This window comes from Hibiscus syriacus, unplaced genomic scaffold (genome assembly GCF_006381635.1).
Source record: "Hibiscus syriacus cultivar Baekdansim isolate YM2019G1 unplaced genomic scaffold, ASM638163v2 tig00110429_pilon, whole genome shotgun sequence".
Lineage (NCBI taxonomy): Eukaryota > Viridiplantae > Streptophyta > Magnoliopsida > Malvales > Malvaceae > Hibiscus > Hibiscus syriacus.
The window spans coordinates 12,698,183-12,715,322 of NW_024062733.1; the positions used below are offsets into that span (position 1 = coordinate 12,698,183).

Sequence of the window (17,140 nt, forward strand, 5' to 3'; positions counted from 1 at the left end):
ATATAAGGTTTGGATTTTAAGATATAAGATTTAAAATGTGAAAAATATTTATAAACTAAATTTCGTATCGCTAATATATTAAGTAATAATTTTATTATCATAAATTTTAAATTTCTTAAAAAACGTAGAAGAATGTAGAGTATTTAAGGGGGTTAAAAAGGTTAGTTTAACAGGAAATCAAGGAAGCTTCAGCTGGGGGGTCCAGAAGAATTAAATGTCAAACTGTAACAGCAGCCTCCACCACAAATCCATTGTCCCCTATTTGAATTAAATTCAAAATTATGTACATATTAGACTTGAAATAAATTTCATTTTCTGCTCCTAAAAACACTATAAATTCTTTTTTCTAAAATCTCTTTCCCCGGATTCTATGAAATCCGGCAAAAAGAGTGAAACGAGGATAGCATTCTCTTTGGTTTTTTTCCCCGGGAAACTGAAATCCTTCTGATCAGGTTCACGTCTTCTGTTATCTTCTTTCCTTCTCTCCAAGAAGTTTTTGTGCTCCCAAGACTTAAGAGAGAAGCATAAACTTGCTTCCTTTCATATTTTCAGTTAAAGAGGCGAAGGTGATTTTTCTCGTGATTTTAGAGCCCGTATAAATACACTTTCAGTTTCCATCAGATCTTCCTCAGTTGTTCTCAATCATCTTTTCTTTCAGGTATGTAAATTGTTTTAGCTTCTTCTTTTCAATCTTTTGTTCAGCTTAGTTTTCCGTTTGTTTCTCGAGAAAAATCATCGGCTTACCTGCACAGCTTATATTAGTTTTATGTTATTTAAACCTTTTCTGAGTTAGTTTTTAAATCTTTGAATCGTTTAGTTTCTCAGTCTCTTGCTGGTACTTGCTTTCTTGCTTTTCTTTTTCTCTTGTCATTAAATTTTTTGGTAAAAAAGAAAAAGTAATCGAAAAGGTGGTTGAATCTTAGATTTTTTAACAAATAAAACCGGGTTTTATGCTAATTTTGGGATCATGTTTATGTTTTTGGTGTTTTCGGTCTGTATCTTTCAACCTAAGCGAACACGGTGCATGCTGTTAAAATAAAAATTATCGGTATTGCAGCTTTTTAATTTTATAATTATAGGACATTAGTAGAAAAGAAAAGCACATGTTTACATGATTATGGAGTTATTGAATTTATGATTGGAATTTCTCTCGCTTTGTGTTTGGCCGTTGACCGTGATCTTTTGTCAATTGGGTAGCACATGGACTTGCTTTGTGGTGTTACTAGTTGAGGTTTTTGCGGAAGTTCTTAGGTGGTACTCGTAACTTCTTATGGGGACTTGCATATTTTTTTACTATATAATAAATTCCTTGGAGCAATTGTTAAGGGTCTAATTAGCTTGTCTTTTGCTGTCTGCATTTTGTATAAACTGGTAAATTTCATTGAACTAGGATATAAGCTGAGAGTTAAGTGCCATGCCCCTGAAGTTTTTGCTTGAATCTCAGTTCTTGTTAGTGCCCATCTTGGTTGATTTTATCTGTAACCACTAAACTGGTTCATTATTTTAATAAAAAAAATTGGTCTTCAGGTCTCTGTGCTGAGGGTTTCTCTTTGTTTTGAGAATGGGCAACTGAAGGCCTGCTAAATAATACTCCAAAGCTCTTGCAATCTGAATTGCCCTTAGTTTGTTGTGAATATACAATCAGATAAACTTAAGTAGAATGGGGACCTTTACACGCAGGTTCACATCTTATGGTCCCCTTCGTATCACGTCTAATTGTGTATGTGTAGAACAGGTTACTTTGATGAGGAAGCTATCTAACTTTTTTTCCATCTTGGTGGCTGCAGTCCGGTTAGTAGAAAGTCAAATGAGAGCATGAGGCTTATTGTGACAACATTTGTTGGAGTAGTTTTTGGCTTCTTAGTAGGATTATCTTTCCCAACTTTGTCATTAACAAAGGTAGGCAAACTATGTCCCCTTTTTAATTTTATATTCATTGTTATGCATCTAGAATAATGATCTTTCTGATCCGAGCAATGGAAATTTTGTGTTTGGCAGTTCAATCTATCATCCGGCATTCTTACGACCATCGATATCAAATATACTGAGTATACAAAGCCTAGCCTCTCAAGCCCAATTCCTTTGCAGCATCCACTTGATAATAATAGTTCTGCTAATGCCACATCAAAGAAGGTATTTCTACAGGATTTGGAGATAGATATTCATTGAACCAAATATATTAGTACTTAATCTGGTGCAAATCAAATTTGCAGAATAAGGTTCTGGGTAGTTTTTCAAAGTAGCTTTCAGGTGTTTTCTCCCTGGGGAAAACTATTGTCCTGTAAAGTTTCAATATCTGACCGGTCTTTTTTTTTCATTTACCAAAGTTTTGGTTTGTGAAGGGGCTATATAAATAATTGGATTGTTTTCTTCATGCACTTTTAGTATTCTACACCAATTTATCTATTCATGTCTAGCTGCTTCTCTTGCATCGTAGACTGTAGGCATTTTTAAAATCTTGATGAGGAAGTGTGATTTTTTTCCTGGGAAACAAAGATAGTGTAGTTCTTATGCCATTCAAGCTCTTGAATGTAGGGACATTTTCTGTTTCATTTTATAAAAAATTGATCCTGATAGTTCTCACGATAATACATATATGGTTCCCTTGGTTTATCTCTAGTATACATGCATTGGGAAATTGAATAAACACTACATTGAAAAAAATGGCTCCCATTGCTCATTTTTAGCCTAGCATGTTTCTATACATGAATGGACGTGCATTTATGATCTATGTATGAAACAAATGCTCACATATCCGGATGCATCGTTAAATTAATCTTATATTATCTTCATTTTCCTAAATGATGTGACTTTTATGTTTGGTTGTTTTGTAGGACCTGATTAATATTATGGTGCTACTCTAATATGCCATGTTTTTCTGCTTCTTTTATGACTGGTACAGATTTGGGTCCCATCAAATCCTCGAGGTGCAGAAAGATTACCACCAGGAATTGTTAGAGCTGAGTCAGACTTATACCTACGCCGACTGTGGGGCAAGCCGGATGAGGTGTGTTTACTTGGAACCTTTTGTTGATTATATTTTGAACCCTGAATATCTTTTCAACTTTCTAATGCATTCATGAATATGTTTATCTCTGGTATGTACAAATAAATTGTTTTGGTTTGATTGAATAAGTTTTAAGTGAAATATCGCTTCTGAAATTGTTGGAACCATCTCTTGTTGCAAATCTTATTGCTCTTGTTCCAGGGCAAATGCTAAAGAATAACCGAAACTGCAGACTATATGTGGAATTGCTGAATGTTTGATACACAAGGGAAGGGGTCAGGGTGCTGGACAGGAATAGTAGTGGTATATCTTGGTATCTGAGCGAGTTAACTTGGATATATGAAATTACCCTCTTTCCTCTAGCCTTAAAAGCAGGAAAAAGGCTATTAGTGAAGTACTTTCTGAGAAGCTAGATTTTTTATGGGATGAAATGATATCTGCATGTTTTATTCCTTAAGCATTAATGCGTAATACATTTCAGGATCTCAGAAAGACATATTTTAGTGTCTTGACTTTTTTTTTTCGCATTGTTAATCTCCATTCACATGATAAAAGCCATTATTACTTGTCTGAGTCCATAGATTTAAGAATGGTATAGATAAGAATAAAACATATTTTCTCTAACCCTGATTGCTGTTTGGAAACGTTGGCATCTACAGGACTTGACCAGTACGCCAAAGTATCTTGTCATGTTTACTGTTGGTTATAATCAACGAAAGAATATTGATGCTGCAGTTAAAAAGGTATTTTTCTCTTTATTGTATGTGCACCTGTGTGCGTGATTTTTTGTCTGAGTGCTTGTGTGAAGGTGCATCCTCATACGATTGTGCAGTGCGCATTGCATGTTGTGACTAAAAATGTGCTTCAAAACAGTTTTCAGGGAATTTTACCATTCTTCTCTTTCATTATGACGGTCGAACAACTGAATGGGACGAGTTTGAGTGGTCAAAGGAGGCAATACATGTTAGTGTTCGGAGGCAGACTAAATGGTACGTAGTTAATTTAGACTTTAAAGTCATTTTGCTGGCAGGATTGGGTGCAATGACTAGTTATCTGTGTTGATTAACGATTTCAAAGATTTAACTCTAAATATTTTTATTTACCTAGGTGGTATGCCAAGAGGTTTTTGCACCCTGACATCGTGGCACCATATGACTACATATTCATCTGGGATGAGGACTTGGGGGTTGAGCATTTCGATGCAGAAAAGTGAGTATTGGACATTGCGGGACTTCTTGACAAATAGTTTGTTCAACTTCAACCCATTTCCTTTAAAAAGAAGACCTTAAAACAAGGTTCTATTTATTTAATTTTTCAGATACATTAAACTGGTGAGGAAGCATGGATTGGAGATTTCACAGCCTGGTTTGGAACCTAATAAAGGGTTAACCTGGCAAATGACAAAGAGGAGAGGTGATCGTGAAGTTCACAAGTAAGAAACTGTAGGCAATTATACCAGGAATCATTGAAGTCTACATAATGCATTGAATGTTAAATAACATTTTTCATTTTTGAATTTTGGTTTAGAGAAACAGAGGAGAAACCAGGCTGGTGCAATCATCCACACGTTCCTCCCTGTGCAGCGTATGTATAGCTTTGAACATTGTTAATATACCATGCTTTAATTCTCCATAAGCTAAGTAAATATTAACTATTCCTTTTTCTTTTGTAAATGTAGGTTTGTGGAGATAATGGCTCCAGTGTTCTCACGTGATGCATGGCGATGTGTATGGCATATGATTCAGGTATTGAGTTTGTTCTTATTTTGTTCATTTTAACTTTTCTGCTTCTTCCATAGTTTTCTCGGTATTACTCAATCTACTGTTTTTCTTGCAGAATGACTTGGTCCATGGGTGGGGTCTTGATTTTGCCCTCAGAAAATGTGTAGAGGTTAGCATTCCATTGCTCCCGTCTCTGTCGTTTATCTTCTTCCGTCCTTGAATCCATCCATCGTTTATGAACCGGTCATGATAGTTCCCTTCCCTTAACTCTTTAAAAAAGGATTTATTTGTTCACTAAGTAGGGATATCTCTATATCTTGAAAACAGCCCGCACATGAGAAGATTGGCGTGGTAGATGCTCAGTGGATTGTTCATCAATCTGTTCCCACTCTTGGGAACCAGGTAATGAAAACTTTACTTTATCTGCCAATTTCCCTCATTTTCCCCGTAGAATTTCGGGCTTAATTTGTTTTCCGGCAGGGAGAGTCGGAAAACGGGAAGGCACCGTGGCAAGGGGTACGTATGCACTATTTTGCTGTCTTTCCATTTTCCCTTGTTTTGTGAATTGTGAAATGAATGCATAGTGAAATTGGCAGGTAAGGGAGAGATGTAAAAAGGAATGGAAAATGTTCCAAACGCGGTTTTCAAGGGCGGAAAAGGCATACTTTAAGGCACTAAATACAACTTCTCATTAGGTACAGCGCCAAACCTGACCTTATAATTCATTATACTTCTCATTCCCATACAGTTTGTAGATGACAGACATTGTAGTCGTATTCATTGTTACTAAATAATCATTACATTTTGGTCCTAAAACCACAAATTATGCTTTCTTAAATTCCATTTCTCTGCCAAACTTTGCTCACATTGGGAAAACATAAGAAAAATTTGGAAATTGTGGGGTTAAAAAAAAATCCTTTTCTTTTAAATAAAAATAAATAAATTTGATGTAAGAACCCAATCCAAATTCATTGGCCAATCACGAGTAGGGGTGCGCAAAACACGAGTCGACTCGAAAAATTAATTTTTTTATTAGATTCGACTCGAAAAAACTTGACTCGAATTGACTTTGAGTTGTAATTTCATAACTCAACTCGAAAAAAAATTTCAAGTACAAATTGAGTTGTAAAATGAAACTCGAATAACTCAAAATTTTTAGTAATTAATAGATTTATTTTCAACTTTGCGTCGAGTCTTTAGTCTTTATATGATATATGCATATACACATGAAAAAATATGAAGAAATATTTGTATTATATATATATGGTTATAGAAAGTAAGTTAAATTGGAATTAAATAATATTATAATATTATAAATATTTACAATTAAATTTTAACAGAAACTCGAAAAATTGACTCGACTCGACTCGACTAGAATTTTATAACCTTAACTCGAATTTTTTTTAAATCAAGTCCGAGTTGTAAAATAAAACTCGAATTTTTTTTTACTCGACTTGATCGAATGCTTACCCTTAAATTCACGAGTTTATTATCAAAAGCAAATTACCAAACTAGATTAAATCTTAAAGTCTTAAAAGTGTATTTTAATTTTTATTTAATATGAAAAATTCTGATTCCATATTCACCATCAGCGAAACAGTTTTATGAAATTATTTAATTGTACTTATTGTTTATACAAGCAATTAAAATGATATGAATCAAAGCAGTTGTTCGACGCTAACACTCGCACGTAATAATTTATAAACTGTGATCCAAGTTCTTTTACGATTTTGACATCAAATAATCAATATCAACTATCAGTTTACTATTTTGAAATACATTGATTCTTGATATATCAAAATGTACAAGTCACACACACACACACACATATATTGGATAAGTAATTGGTCTCCATATATTATCCCAAAGAGTTAACAAAGGAACACCGATCATCAATGGATACCCCACTCCCTACACAGCATCAAATTTACTTCATCAGATTTATCAATACAACTCCCATTCGGTCTCATACTAACAATCTCATTCATACCTGCAACAATGTCTTCCTCCTGTCGAGCACTCCTGAAATGCCAGCAATTCCTTTCCACCCAAATGCTGTACGAAAAGCCAACCCAAGCTAACTTGAGGGTTCGCACAATCAATGTTCCTTAAGTTACTCACTGCCCACTGCACAACATCCTCCCAGCCCATTCGCCTGTAGTGCAATTTACAGCCCTGCAGAATACTCCTCCAAACCTTACCAGAGAACGCACAATCAGCAAATAAGTGATCTCTAGTCTCCATGCCGCCGCCACACATGTAACACTTGCCATCATTAACGATCCCCATCCGTGTAAGTCTATCCTTGGTTGGCAACCTGTCCAAAGTATACCATCTAAACAATAATAGTCTCTTTTAGAATGTGCAATAATCAAAACAAATGATCCAAAGGGCGCCTCCACCACCAATTGAAGGCCTTTTTGCCTAGAAAGTTGTGAGCCACGCCTTATTTACAATCCAAATGAACCCTAAGAGGATTGAAAAGTGTCAATAATCTCACGGGTTTAACACTTGTTAGCCCCTATGTCTCCCTGAACTTCCCCTCCACGATCTGTGCTCATATATTTGTAAGAGTCCAACATGTGATAGAATCTAAGCATTGCTTTTAGGCAGATAAGTTGGCATCTCATACATTTGTCACAAAATTCAGCAGAGAAATGGGGTATCATGAAAATGATATAAATTGATTCCTATATCTACTGGTGTCTCCCGTTTTCGTTCGGGATTTATATTATTTATTCATAATTTTTACTTTATTATTTTTTCATTTTACAGGCCTGATGTACACCCAAACCGAGCACAATATTACAAAACCCCATGGCCCATTATGTTACAACTTTGGCTAACCCTAATTTTCAAAGCTAAGAGGGTTGTTTCGAGGTAATCCTTACAGTCTTTGGTCACCGTGAGTGGCGGTCATCACGTTGGCCGGATCTTAGTTCTCATGAAGTTAAGAAAATAAGAGAGGGAAGAGGAAAAATAAAAACAGCGGGGGGAGAGGAGGAAAGAAATGAGGCTAGGGTTTCTATAATGTTTATTGGGGTATTTAAATCCCATTTAAAACGACGTCGTTTCAAGGCATCCATGCTTTGCTCTCGTGGGTTAATCACTGTAAGGATTCCTCTTATTTCAATATTAATGCAATTTAGTTCTCACTCGAGGTTTTTTAGATTTCTGACTTTGCCCTTTTACTTCATGTGTATTTTATTTTAGTCACTGATTTTTGTTTTGCATATATTTTTGTTTATTTGTACATTTGGTAGGTGATTTCTAAATACTTTCATTTTAGTCTTCGGATTATTTGTTGGCCATTGTTTGATATTCCTGTACATTTGGCATCATATTTTGATATCTATCATTTTAGTCCAACGGGTTGGGGGTTATTCGCTCTTAAGTGCCTCTCCATTTTAATATTAACGCAATCTTCATACCCTAGGCATATTTTGGTTAAATTTCTTATTTTTATTGCCTATTTTCTAATTTCATTTGTTTAGTCCCCATATTCCTTTATATTTGCATGTGATTGATTCTTTGGATTTGTTTTCCATACATATTTAAGCATTTGGTGTCTTCATATATTATATTTATTGTATATAAATTTGATTCTTTGTTTACCATATATTTTAATAATTATTTTTGTAATTTCCTTAAATATGCTTTATATATTGTGCATATGTACTAACATATTGTCTACATACTTTATTGAATGTTTTTTTTTATCACCATATTATTATATTTGAACACAAATTTTTCCTCATTCTTTTTATTATTTTATATTTAAATAAAGCAAGACAACGTTATTTTGGGGGAACTCGTATAAATCCCTCTTTTTATTATTTCCTCTCAATTCAATTTTTTCTCGTTCATTAGATTTATTCATCATCAAGTTTTTTTTTTAATTATGATTACATTTCAAACTAGATATATTCTCTCATTATACTAGTTATGTATGTAAATATATTTTGTTTGACATGCATGATATCCTTGTAAGCGTTATTTGGATTCGAATCAAATAATGGGATTAAAGGTAATACCTCTTTATTTTAAGTTCATCGTAAGTGGTTGTCTTAACGAATAAGATGTCACTTCCAATGGCTTAAAATAAAAGGGTATCTTATTAAACGAAGCAAATAAAATTGATTTCATTTAAAATTTGGGACTAAAAAAAAGATTATGTTCTTTTAATTAAATTCACCGAGAAAAGATTGTTAGATCGGAGCTAAGGTCTAGTCTCGATGTCTTTAAATAATTGAATATTCTTATTCTCATTAAAGGTCGGTTAAATAATTAATTAATCGTATTTGTTTGATGTACGTTTTTTAATTTTCGTCCTATTTTGTATGTGTTTAAAAGGGATCTCAAAATAAATTATATTCGAACGTATATGACAACTAATTAATTAATTAGGAACCGATTTAGGGTGTTGTGGGGTGCTAATCCTTCCCCACGCGTAATTGATTCTCGAACTCAAATGTTTGGTTACGCGTACCGTAGAATTATTGTTTTAATTAAAACTAATACTTTATTAAAATGACAAATATGTTTTTAGGTGCCCAATTACACTCTAATCAGATATTGATAACAATTTCACGAACCAATTTTTTTTTTTAAATTCGAGTCTCAAATTATTTGAGGCAAACGCTTTTATAAAATCTCGATTTTTAATCGATCAGATTTTAAAAGTAACATCTCGACAGCATCTATATGTGGATTTCAGATCTATCAAATTATGCTACAGACTTGATGTCAACCGAGTTGATAGTGCAATAATAAATTGTTCATGGTTTTGACTTTGGAGCCCTGATTAATCGTATTTTTATGAATTTACTCATTGCTAACTATCAGTTCAGGCCGAAGGGCATCTATCCTTCTCCTGTGTCATTTAAAATTAAATATAAGTGTTGAATATATATATCTAATACTAATGTAATTATTTTTTAATATATTTATAAACATACATATCACCGACAATAAGTTGGTCTAGTGGGATGAGGCACTAGGTCCCTTAAGCAAGGTCAGGAGTTTGAATCCTGGTGTTTGCGAATGGAGCAAACTGGGTTGGGAGGGTCGCCTTGACCTCTGCAATATCCAATCTGAATTAATCGGTCAATAGGTCAAATACCAGTGATTAATTTAAGAAAAAAACGTACATATCAAAATATACATCCCAAATCATAACCTTCCCATAGCAGCACCTGAGTGTTGCTGCACTTTATGGTGGAGGTACATGCTATCTTTTCTCTTAATTATATATAAATGAAGATACTATCAGGGAGAAGCATAAAAATTTTATATTAGATCAGTGAACTTATAAAAAAAAATTTTATTAGATCAGTGAACTTATAAAAATTTTAAGATAAACATATTTATAAAATTTTAAGAAGATGAAAATAAATTTTTAATAAAAAAATATCTAAAATTTAAAATTTTTAATCGATTCATCCTGAATGCCACCATCGATCAGGAGAACTTAGATGACTTACATCCCCAGTGCATGCCTGTTTTAAAATGATGAGTATATATGTTATGAGCTATCCAGTTTCTGATAACCTATTTTCCCCATAAGCCTTTTAATTTTTTAAAAATAATCTATGCTGATTAAAAGATAAATTTATTAAGAATTCTCATTAACCATTAGCAATATATATATACTCCTACAGATGTAGCTGTTCAAACACGAAGTCTTTAGGGAAAACAACACACCCTAAAAACGCAGCCTTTCGATTCAAATAAGCTTTATTCACAATCTCTCGTTGGAGTATATACTTTTAAATTCCAAGAGCTATAAGGGTGAATGTTTATTTGAGTTGAGTCAAGTCTCAACTCAAATAAACTTGAATTAGTTGAATGAAAGAGTTTTATTTTATAATTCAAATTTTATTTAAAATTTGAGTTGAGTCGTTCAAGTTTTTGTTTAAATTTAATAGTAAGGAATTGATTTCAATTTAAACGATTTTCTATAACTACATTAGATATACGTATATGTTTCTTCATACTTTTTTATATGTTACATATATATATCATATAGAATCGAGAAAGTAAATTCGAAATTGAAAATCAATTCACTAATTACTAAGAAAATTGGATAATTCTAGTTATTCGAATCAAATATTTAGCATCAGAATCGAAAAATTTGATCTCTTCCGAATCAAATTTGACGCACTCCTAACCACAAGATTGTATGAAAGCAACATTAAGTTAGAGAGGATCATACGAATATGAAAAAGATGAAAGTGGCATCCATTAACGGAACAAGTGAGAGACGTATTGAAACAAAATTTGTGGACTGCCACACAAAACATAACCAACTTCCAACAAAATATCACCTTTCTCATCTCTTGCTTGGCGACACATTTGTGTTGAATGAATGAAACAAGAGTCACCATGAAACGAAACAAGAAACAAAAGGGAACAGAATTAAGGAATATAAGAACATGTGTTGAATAAATTGTCTCAACAAATATCCCTCCACCAATTACAACTATAATCAAGCAAAATTTTGTTATTATATACAAACCTACAACTCTTCAATCATTTTCCCAAAGAGTTGGACATTTTAGCTCGACAGAAGACAAGGCTGCTCAGTAATCAATGATCGTTCAGTCGAACCCGTCATGGGGAGCCATATCGGTAGAGCCTCTAACTAGCTAAAACCATCTAGTTATCAGAAGAATCAGCCACTTTCCCTTAAACAGTTTCCAGGCAAAAGAAATTTGTATTCATCTGCATTCTCTAAAAGATGTGATGGAAGATGAACAGCCGAGAAAGAATGAGGAATCGGACCCATTTTCCCGATTATTTCCTTGAATGTATACTCCTCTGGAAGCATGTCGAATAGATCGGAACCCTTGCAAATTACTCTCTGGATTCTTTTCGGGTTCAAATAATGAGAAAACCTCACTCTATCGTTATGGCTGTAAGCTTTCATCTTAAATACGAACTCGCTAATGTGGCGGAAGCAGAAGCTGCAGTGCCACCCTGCATCTGCCAAAATCTCATCTGTCTGACGATAATGTGCGTATCTTGTTTTGCCTGTCTGATACCTGTGGACCGACGCCCTCCAGCTTTTATCATCCACAAGAAACTCGAAAGAATAAAGATAATTCTTTAGCCGAAGATGAAGAACTTGAGGAATGTCATCACACCAGCTCAATAGGTTGATGGTATGTCTGCTTGGTATCTCGTCAACATCAGACATAATCAACAAGTCATCATCAGTAATCCCAGCTATTTTGAGAAGCTGGTCTAATGCTACTCGCTGCATAGCCTCCTCAACGAATGGGTTTTCTCCTTTCTTAAACCTTCCTCCGATGGAGCCATAAGTCAGTCGGGGCTCAACAAATTTGAATCGATCTCTATTACTAGCAAAAACCATAGGCTTCGGAATTCCAGAAAATGTGGAATTAGACTCGAGAAGAACAAACTGTGTAATATAAGGGTATAACTCTTGCCACCGTAGGGTAAGAATATCCACTTCATTACTGAACAACACCGCATCGTAAACCCGTCTTGGAAATTCACGAACTCCCCAACCATGAAGTTTGCAGAGTGTCTCCATCGACACATTCTCGTTATAATAATGCGGGATATCAGGGAAAGGCTTGGGCGGTGATTCCCATAGAGGCCGCAAGAAGTATGAAATCTTCTGTCCGTGAACATACACACCGTAAACGATTGTAGGAACTAGTGCAAATAGAAAGATATAAGTTTTCGAATCAATGCCGCGCAGTATGCAGCGGATTCTCGACATGCTCAGCCGGCTAGATCCCTGTTGCATAGATATATACTATATCAGTACTAATCAAATTTATTAAGATGTAACCAAAGTAATATTTCAACACAAGACACTCCAGAAACATCAAAGAAGTATAATTCTTACAGGGAAAATAATAATCTCTGCAAACAGAATGTGTGCAGATCATATGCAAACTGTAATGCCCTTTAAGATTCTTAGTAAAGTATTACAAAAATAGCTTCATGTCAAATGCAGGGATTTACATAGATATCTGCTATTCCGATTGCGGCCGCTATATATTGGTAATGTTGCTGTCCAAAAGCCGCAATAGCATCGTGTCATGTCCACAATCACAATAAAAGCAACGCGACCACAACCACAATTAAATCCCTCGACTCAAAGCATCAGCCCAATACCTTTCCACCCAGTTTCGTATCATCTAGCTTTTTTACATCTTTGAATCTTTGTTTATTGTTGAATTTTACATAATCCCAAAAATTAACCAAATAGTTTCATCCACAGCTATACAAATTTCCAGATCGATTTAAAATTAGCAGGAACACTATCTATCCACCAAATCAAATCATAAGCTCTTTTTTTCTTTTCTAAATTTAATCCAAAACCCAAGAAAAAACAATGCGATTAACCGAATATATAGCAGCTAACTTAAGTAAAATTTTAAATTAAGACCCATTTTCTTCAACCCCATTAATTTCCCATGGAGGGTTTTAACACCCAGAAAGTATAAACATGACGATGAAAGCAAAAGGAGATGAAAATAGCGAAGTACCTGACCACAAACATCTCCACAGATGTCATCAGTTTTCTTAGGACAAGTATGGCATCCTTCACTCATAATCCGCATCATTTTTCTTGAAGGAACAAAAGGGGAGAAAAGCCAAAAAGAAGGTGAAATCTTTGAGCTCAGTGCCGCAAAAGCCAGCTGATGAGCGGCCGGAAACAGTCGCTTGATATCCGCCGATTCCCTGTTCCTTCTCTAACGGTTAACTCCACAGGCGATGATCACTCTCTCTTTATAAACGAGAAAGTTAGAAACCCAAAAGGCAGAGAGAGAGAGAGACTTGGTTGTAACAACTGAAGTAATTGTGGAGCTTAAATAGTGTATATTTAAGAATGATCCAATTTTTGAGATTAACGAATAAAAAGAAAAAGCGTGGTGGCAATTTTAAAGATTAAAACGCGGGAGGAGAGAGAGAGAGAGAGAGAGAGAGAATCGTTTCCCTTTGATTATTTAATTAAAAAAAGTATAATTCAGTTCACTCATAAATGAGAAAGTTATTTAAATATTGTTTTTTAATTCTTTCATATAAGATATTTGAAAAATTATTTCTTTATTTAGCGTGAATGTTAGGGTGCGTATAGTTCACGGAATATAGGATTATCAGTGAGAATATAAGATTACCAGATAATAAGATTACCGAGAATGTTGTATTTTATGTTTGGTTGGTTTAACATAAATGTAAGATTAACATGTTTGATTAAAATAATAAAAGATTATTAGAATACATATTTGATCGAATTATCCTTATTATATATTTATTTTTAACAAGTTGAAAAATATTTATATATTTTCTTTAAAAAAATTAAATTAATAAAATTTATATTTTTTTACAAAATTCAAAATATAAAAAGGTTTAATGAAAGGGTAAAATTTTACTTTAACCCCTAAACTTTATATTAAATTTTAATTATAGATTTTTTGTAAATCTAAAATAGTTTAAGGATAAATTTGTAATTTAACCTTCGTAGAATTTTTATTATTAAATGACAAAATAATGATATTTTTGAAAAAAAATTAATTTAAGGGCATTTTAGTCCAAACATCGGTAATCCAACAATACCTAAGGGAAGAGAGGTAATGACATTCCCGGTAATATACCCCAAAAAATCTACTATTGATAATAAAACATTACCGAGAATGAGATTCCCGGCCAACTAAATATGAGAATATGAATTCTATTCCCATGAGAATCCACATTCCTTGATCCAAACACCCCTTTAAATTATACGTCAAAAAACGTCCCAATGACAATAATTTAAAAAAATATACCCAACGATGTGGTGATTTTAAAAAGACATCCAACGAAACTATATGTATGCTCGTAAGTTTATAATGCTATAATTTTATCAAAGACGTCGAATAATACATTCGTCTTCCAAAAATTGTCATGTTGTCTGGGTTATGGTGTTTAAAAATATCCAACTCGATTTATTTGATTTGTTGTCCCATTGATTTAAACCTAAAAAATTATCTGATAGGGTTGGATATCTAAACCGTGATTTTCCCCAAAATATTAGCTCGGCTCTGGATCAAAAACTTTTATAATCGAATACTTGACTCGACCTGATATATATATATATATATATATATATATATATATATATATATATATTAGTTTAAATTACTTTTTTTAGGTTTTTAATATTTTATTTTTGAGATTAATTATAAATCCTTAAATTCTTTATAGGTTTCTATCACGTGTACTTTTAAGTTTATTTTTTTTATTTTTTTATGAATTTGTCAATATAAGATTAGGAGGAAAAAAATCACAAATGATACTAATATTTTTAATATTTTCTTATAAAAATAAGTTTTAATATATATATATATATCCTTAAAACTAACTTTTTTAATTAAATCCTTAAAACGAATTTTAAATTTTAGTGTATCATTTGTGATTTAAAATAAAATAAAATAAAATATATATGAAATGAGTACTCGTGACCGAAAATATAGATACCTAAATTTTACGAATACTCGAACTTAACGAGCTAGGACAATGATCGACAAACATATTATTCGGAGAATCGAGTACTTTATACTTTAGATATCCAAAAATGTAGGTATTCGATTTTAAAGACCCTAGTCTAAGTGTATTTCAACTGTATCGTGACATTTACAGATAAAAAAAATTCAACACCACCTTATATGAAAGATTTTTTTTATCACCACAGTATTTAACCAATTTTACCCTCGTACATTATTTAATTTGAATTTAAATTTAAATTTGATTAGATATCATTTTTAAAATATAATATAATTTATATCTTATAAATAATAAATTCTACTTACTATTTTTTATTAATATAAAATATATAATTTGAATTTAAATATTTTATATAAATAAAAAATAATTATTTGAGTCAAATCGATATTTTAATTAAAGAATTAAGTATAAAAACTTTACATTTTAAGCTTAAAGGTTTAATCAAATTAAGCCAATATCAGAAATGACATAACAAATTAAAACTGACTGATTACTTTAATTTAATTGCTTAAATTTAAAATAATTATAATTAATTAAATAAAAAACTCTATCTAATATTATGTTTTCTTTCTTTTAATTTTTTGTTTAACAAATGACATATTATTCTTAATGTTGATTTTCTTTATTTTCTTATATATTTTTTCTTCCTTTAGTTTTTCTTTGTTTTGTTCTTTAATTTCTGATAACTTTACCTCTATGACACACTTTCATCTGTCCTTATAACATTTTTTTTCTATTTTTTTGACATATTTACGGTTGCTTTTGTCATTTTTTTGTTTAATTTTTCAAGGTTGGCTTTAACGCTGCTTCAACGGATCAATATCATATTTCTTTGTTATCATGTTGATCTTCTATAATTTTGACCATCATATTGGATTTGAATATGTGATTTACGTTTGGAGATAATTTTCTTACGACGCTCGACTCCGATTTACAATTATTGATAGTCTTTCAATAGTTTGATCTCTTGTTCTTGATGTAGCCAATCAATTCATATATATATATTTTGTTCGAATTTTTTAGATGTATTTCTAACATTTTTTTGTATGGTCTTTATATGACCTCAAATGCTTTTTTCCCCGAGACGGTGACTATATGGATATGTCCTAAGTGCTCATTATAACGTTGTATATTATTTTTAATAAAAACGACTTTTTATTTACATAAAAACAATTATAATTGATTTTTCTTGTTATTATATAATTAGATTATATTGATTTTAATGATAAAATCATGTGACTAAAAATCTAAATAATCTTAAATTTATTAATATCTAATTTAATTCAAAATCATTGAACATTAATTATACATTAAAAAAATGCTCGTATCTCTTTGTATTGTGAATTATAAACGTTTCTCAACTTTGAGGAAATATTTTGAAAATGGGAGCCGAGAGACAAATGCCCTTTTTAAGGACATGTAATTGATTCAATAAAGGTGATATATATTGCTAAAAAAATAAAGGAGATATATAAATAAAATTTAAAATTTAATTTTTTATAAGAATTAATATAAAAATCAAGGATTAAAATTAATCTAAAACTGTAACTTATCAAAATCATAACCCACACTAATGAAAATTCAGTTCAAAACCTTTTTATAATTCAATTGCATATTGTGCTCTTTTTCCTTTGTGTTGTTGAAACGTCAAATTCATCAGAAAAAACTTATGAAATGTCAACTCACTGAGATTTATTATTTTTTATTAGTAAATTATTTTATAATAGTAATGATAAGAAATAAATAATCAATAAATATGTTGGGAAGAATAAAAAAATATTCCATTCTATTTTAAATTGTGAAGATAATATTTTAAAAAAAAATCATTAACGGATATTAATTATAAAAAATATAGAAAAACAAACTTATTACAAATTTAAAATTGAAG

The 17,140-nt window shown here is 32.0% G+C and overlaps 2 protein-coding genes across 4 annotated transcripts; one reads left to right on the top strand and one right to left on the bottom strand.

The window, feature by feature from the left end:
- Nucleotides 1-345: 345 nt before the first annotated feature.
- LOC120124879 lies at nt 346-5,477 on the top strand. 3 transcript variants are annotated; one of them, XM_039143446.1, is made up of 16 exons: nt 346-452; nt 553-658; nt 1,528-1,680; nt 1,788-1,899; nt 1,999-2,133; nt 2,903-3,007; nt 3,667-3,750; nt 3,881-3,996; nt 4,115-4,216; nt 4,326-4,439; nt 4,535-4,591; nt 4,686-4,752; nt 4,844-4,897; nt 5,056-5,130; nt 5,209-5,244; nt 5,325-5,475. In XM_039143446.1, the coding sequence occupies exons 3-16, from the start codon at nt 1,661-1,663 to the stop codon at nt 5,421-5,423; spliced, it is 1,176 nt and encodes a 391-aa protein (XP_038999377.1). In that variant the 5' UTR covers nt 346-452; nt 553-658; nt 1,528-1,660; the 3' UTR covers nt 5,424-5,475. The 3 variants fall into 3 exon arrangements, with proteins under 3 accessions (XP_038999377.1, XP_038999376.1, XP_038999378.1); XM_039143445.1 differs by lacking the exon at nt 346-452 and having other exon boundaries at nt 471-658; XM_039143447.1 differs by lacking the exons at nt 346-452; nt 1,528-1,680 and having other exon boundaries at nt 471-658; nt 5,325-5,477.
- A 5,668-nt stretch (nt 5,478-11,145) lies between these two features.
- Nucleotides 11,146-13,526, bottom strand: LOC120125088. Its single transcript, XM_039143579.1, has 2 exons — nt 13,254-13,526; nt 11,146-12,496 (listed from the first exon to the last, which is right to left on the bottom strand). The coding sequence occupies exons 1-2, from the start codon at nt 13,329-13,331 to the stop codon at nt 11,402-11,404; spliced, it is 1,173 nt and encodes a 390-aa protein (XP_038999510.1). The 5' UTR covers nt 13,332-13,526; the 3' UTR covers nt 11,146-11,401.
- Nucleotides 13,527-17,140: the final 3,614 nt, after the last annotated feature.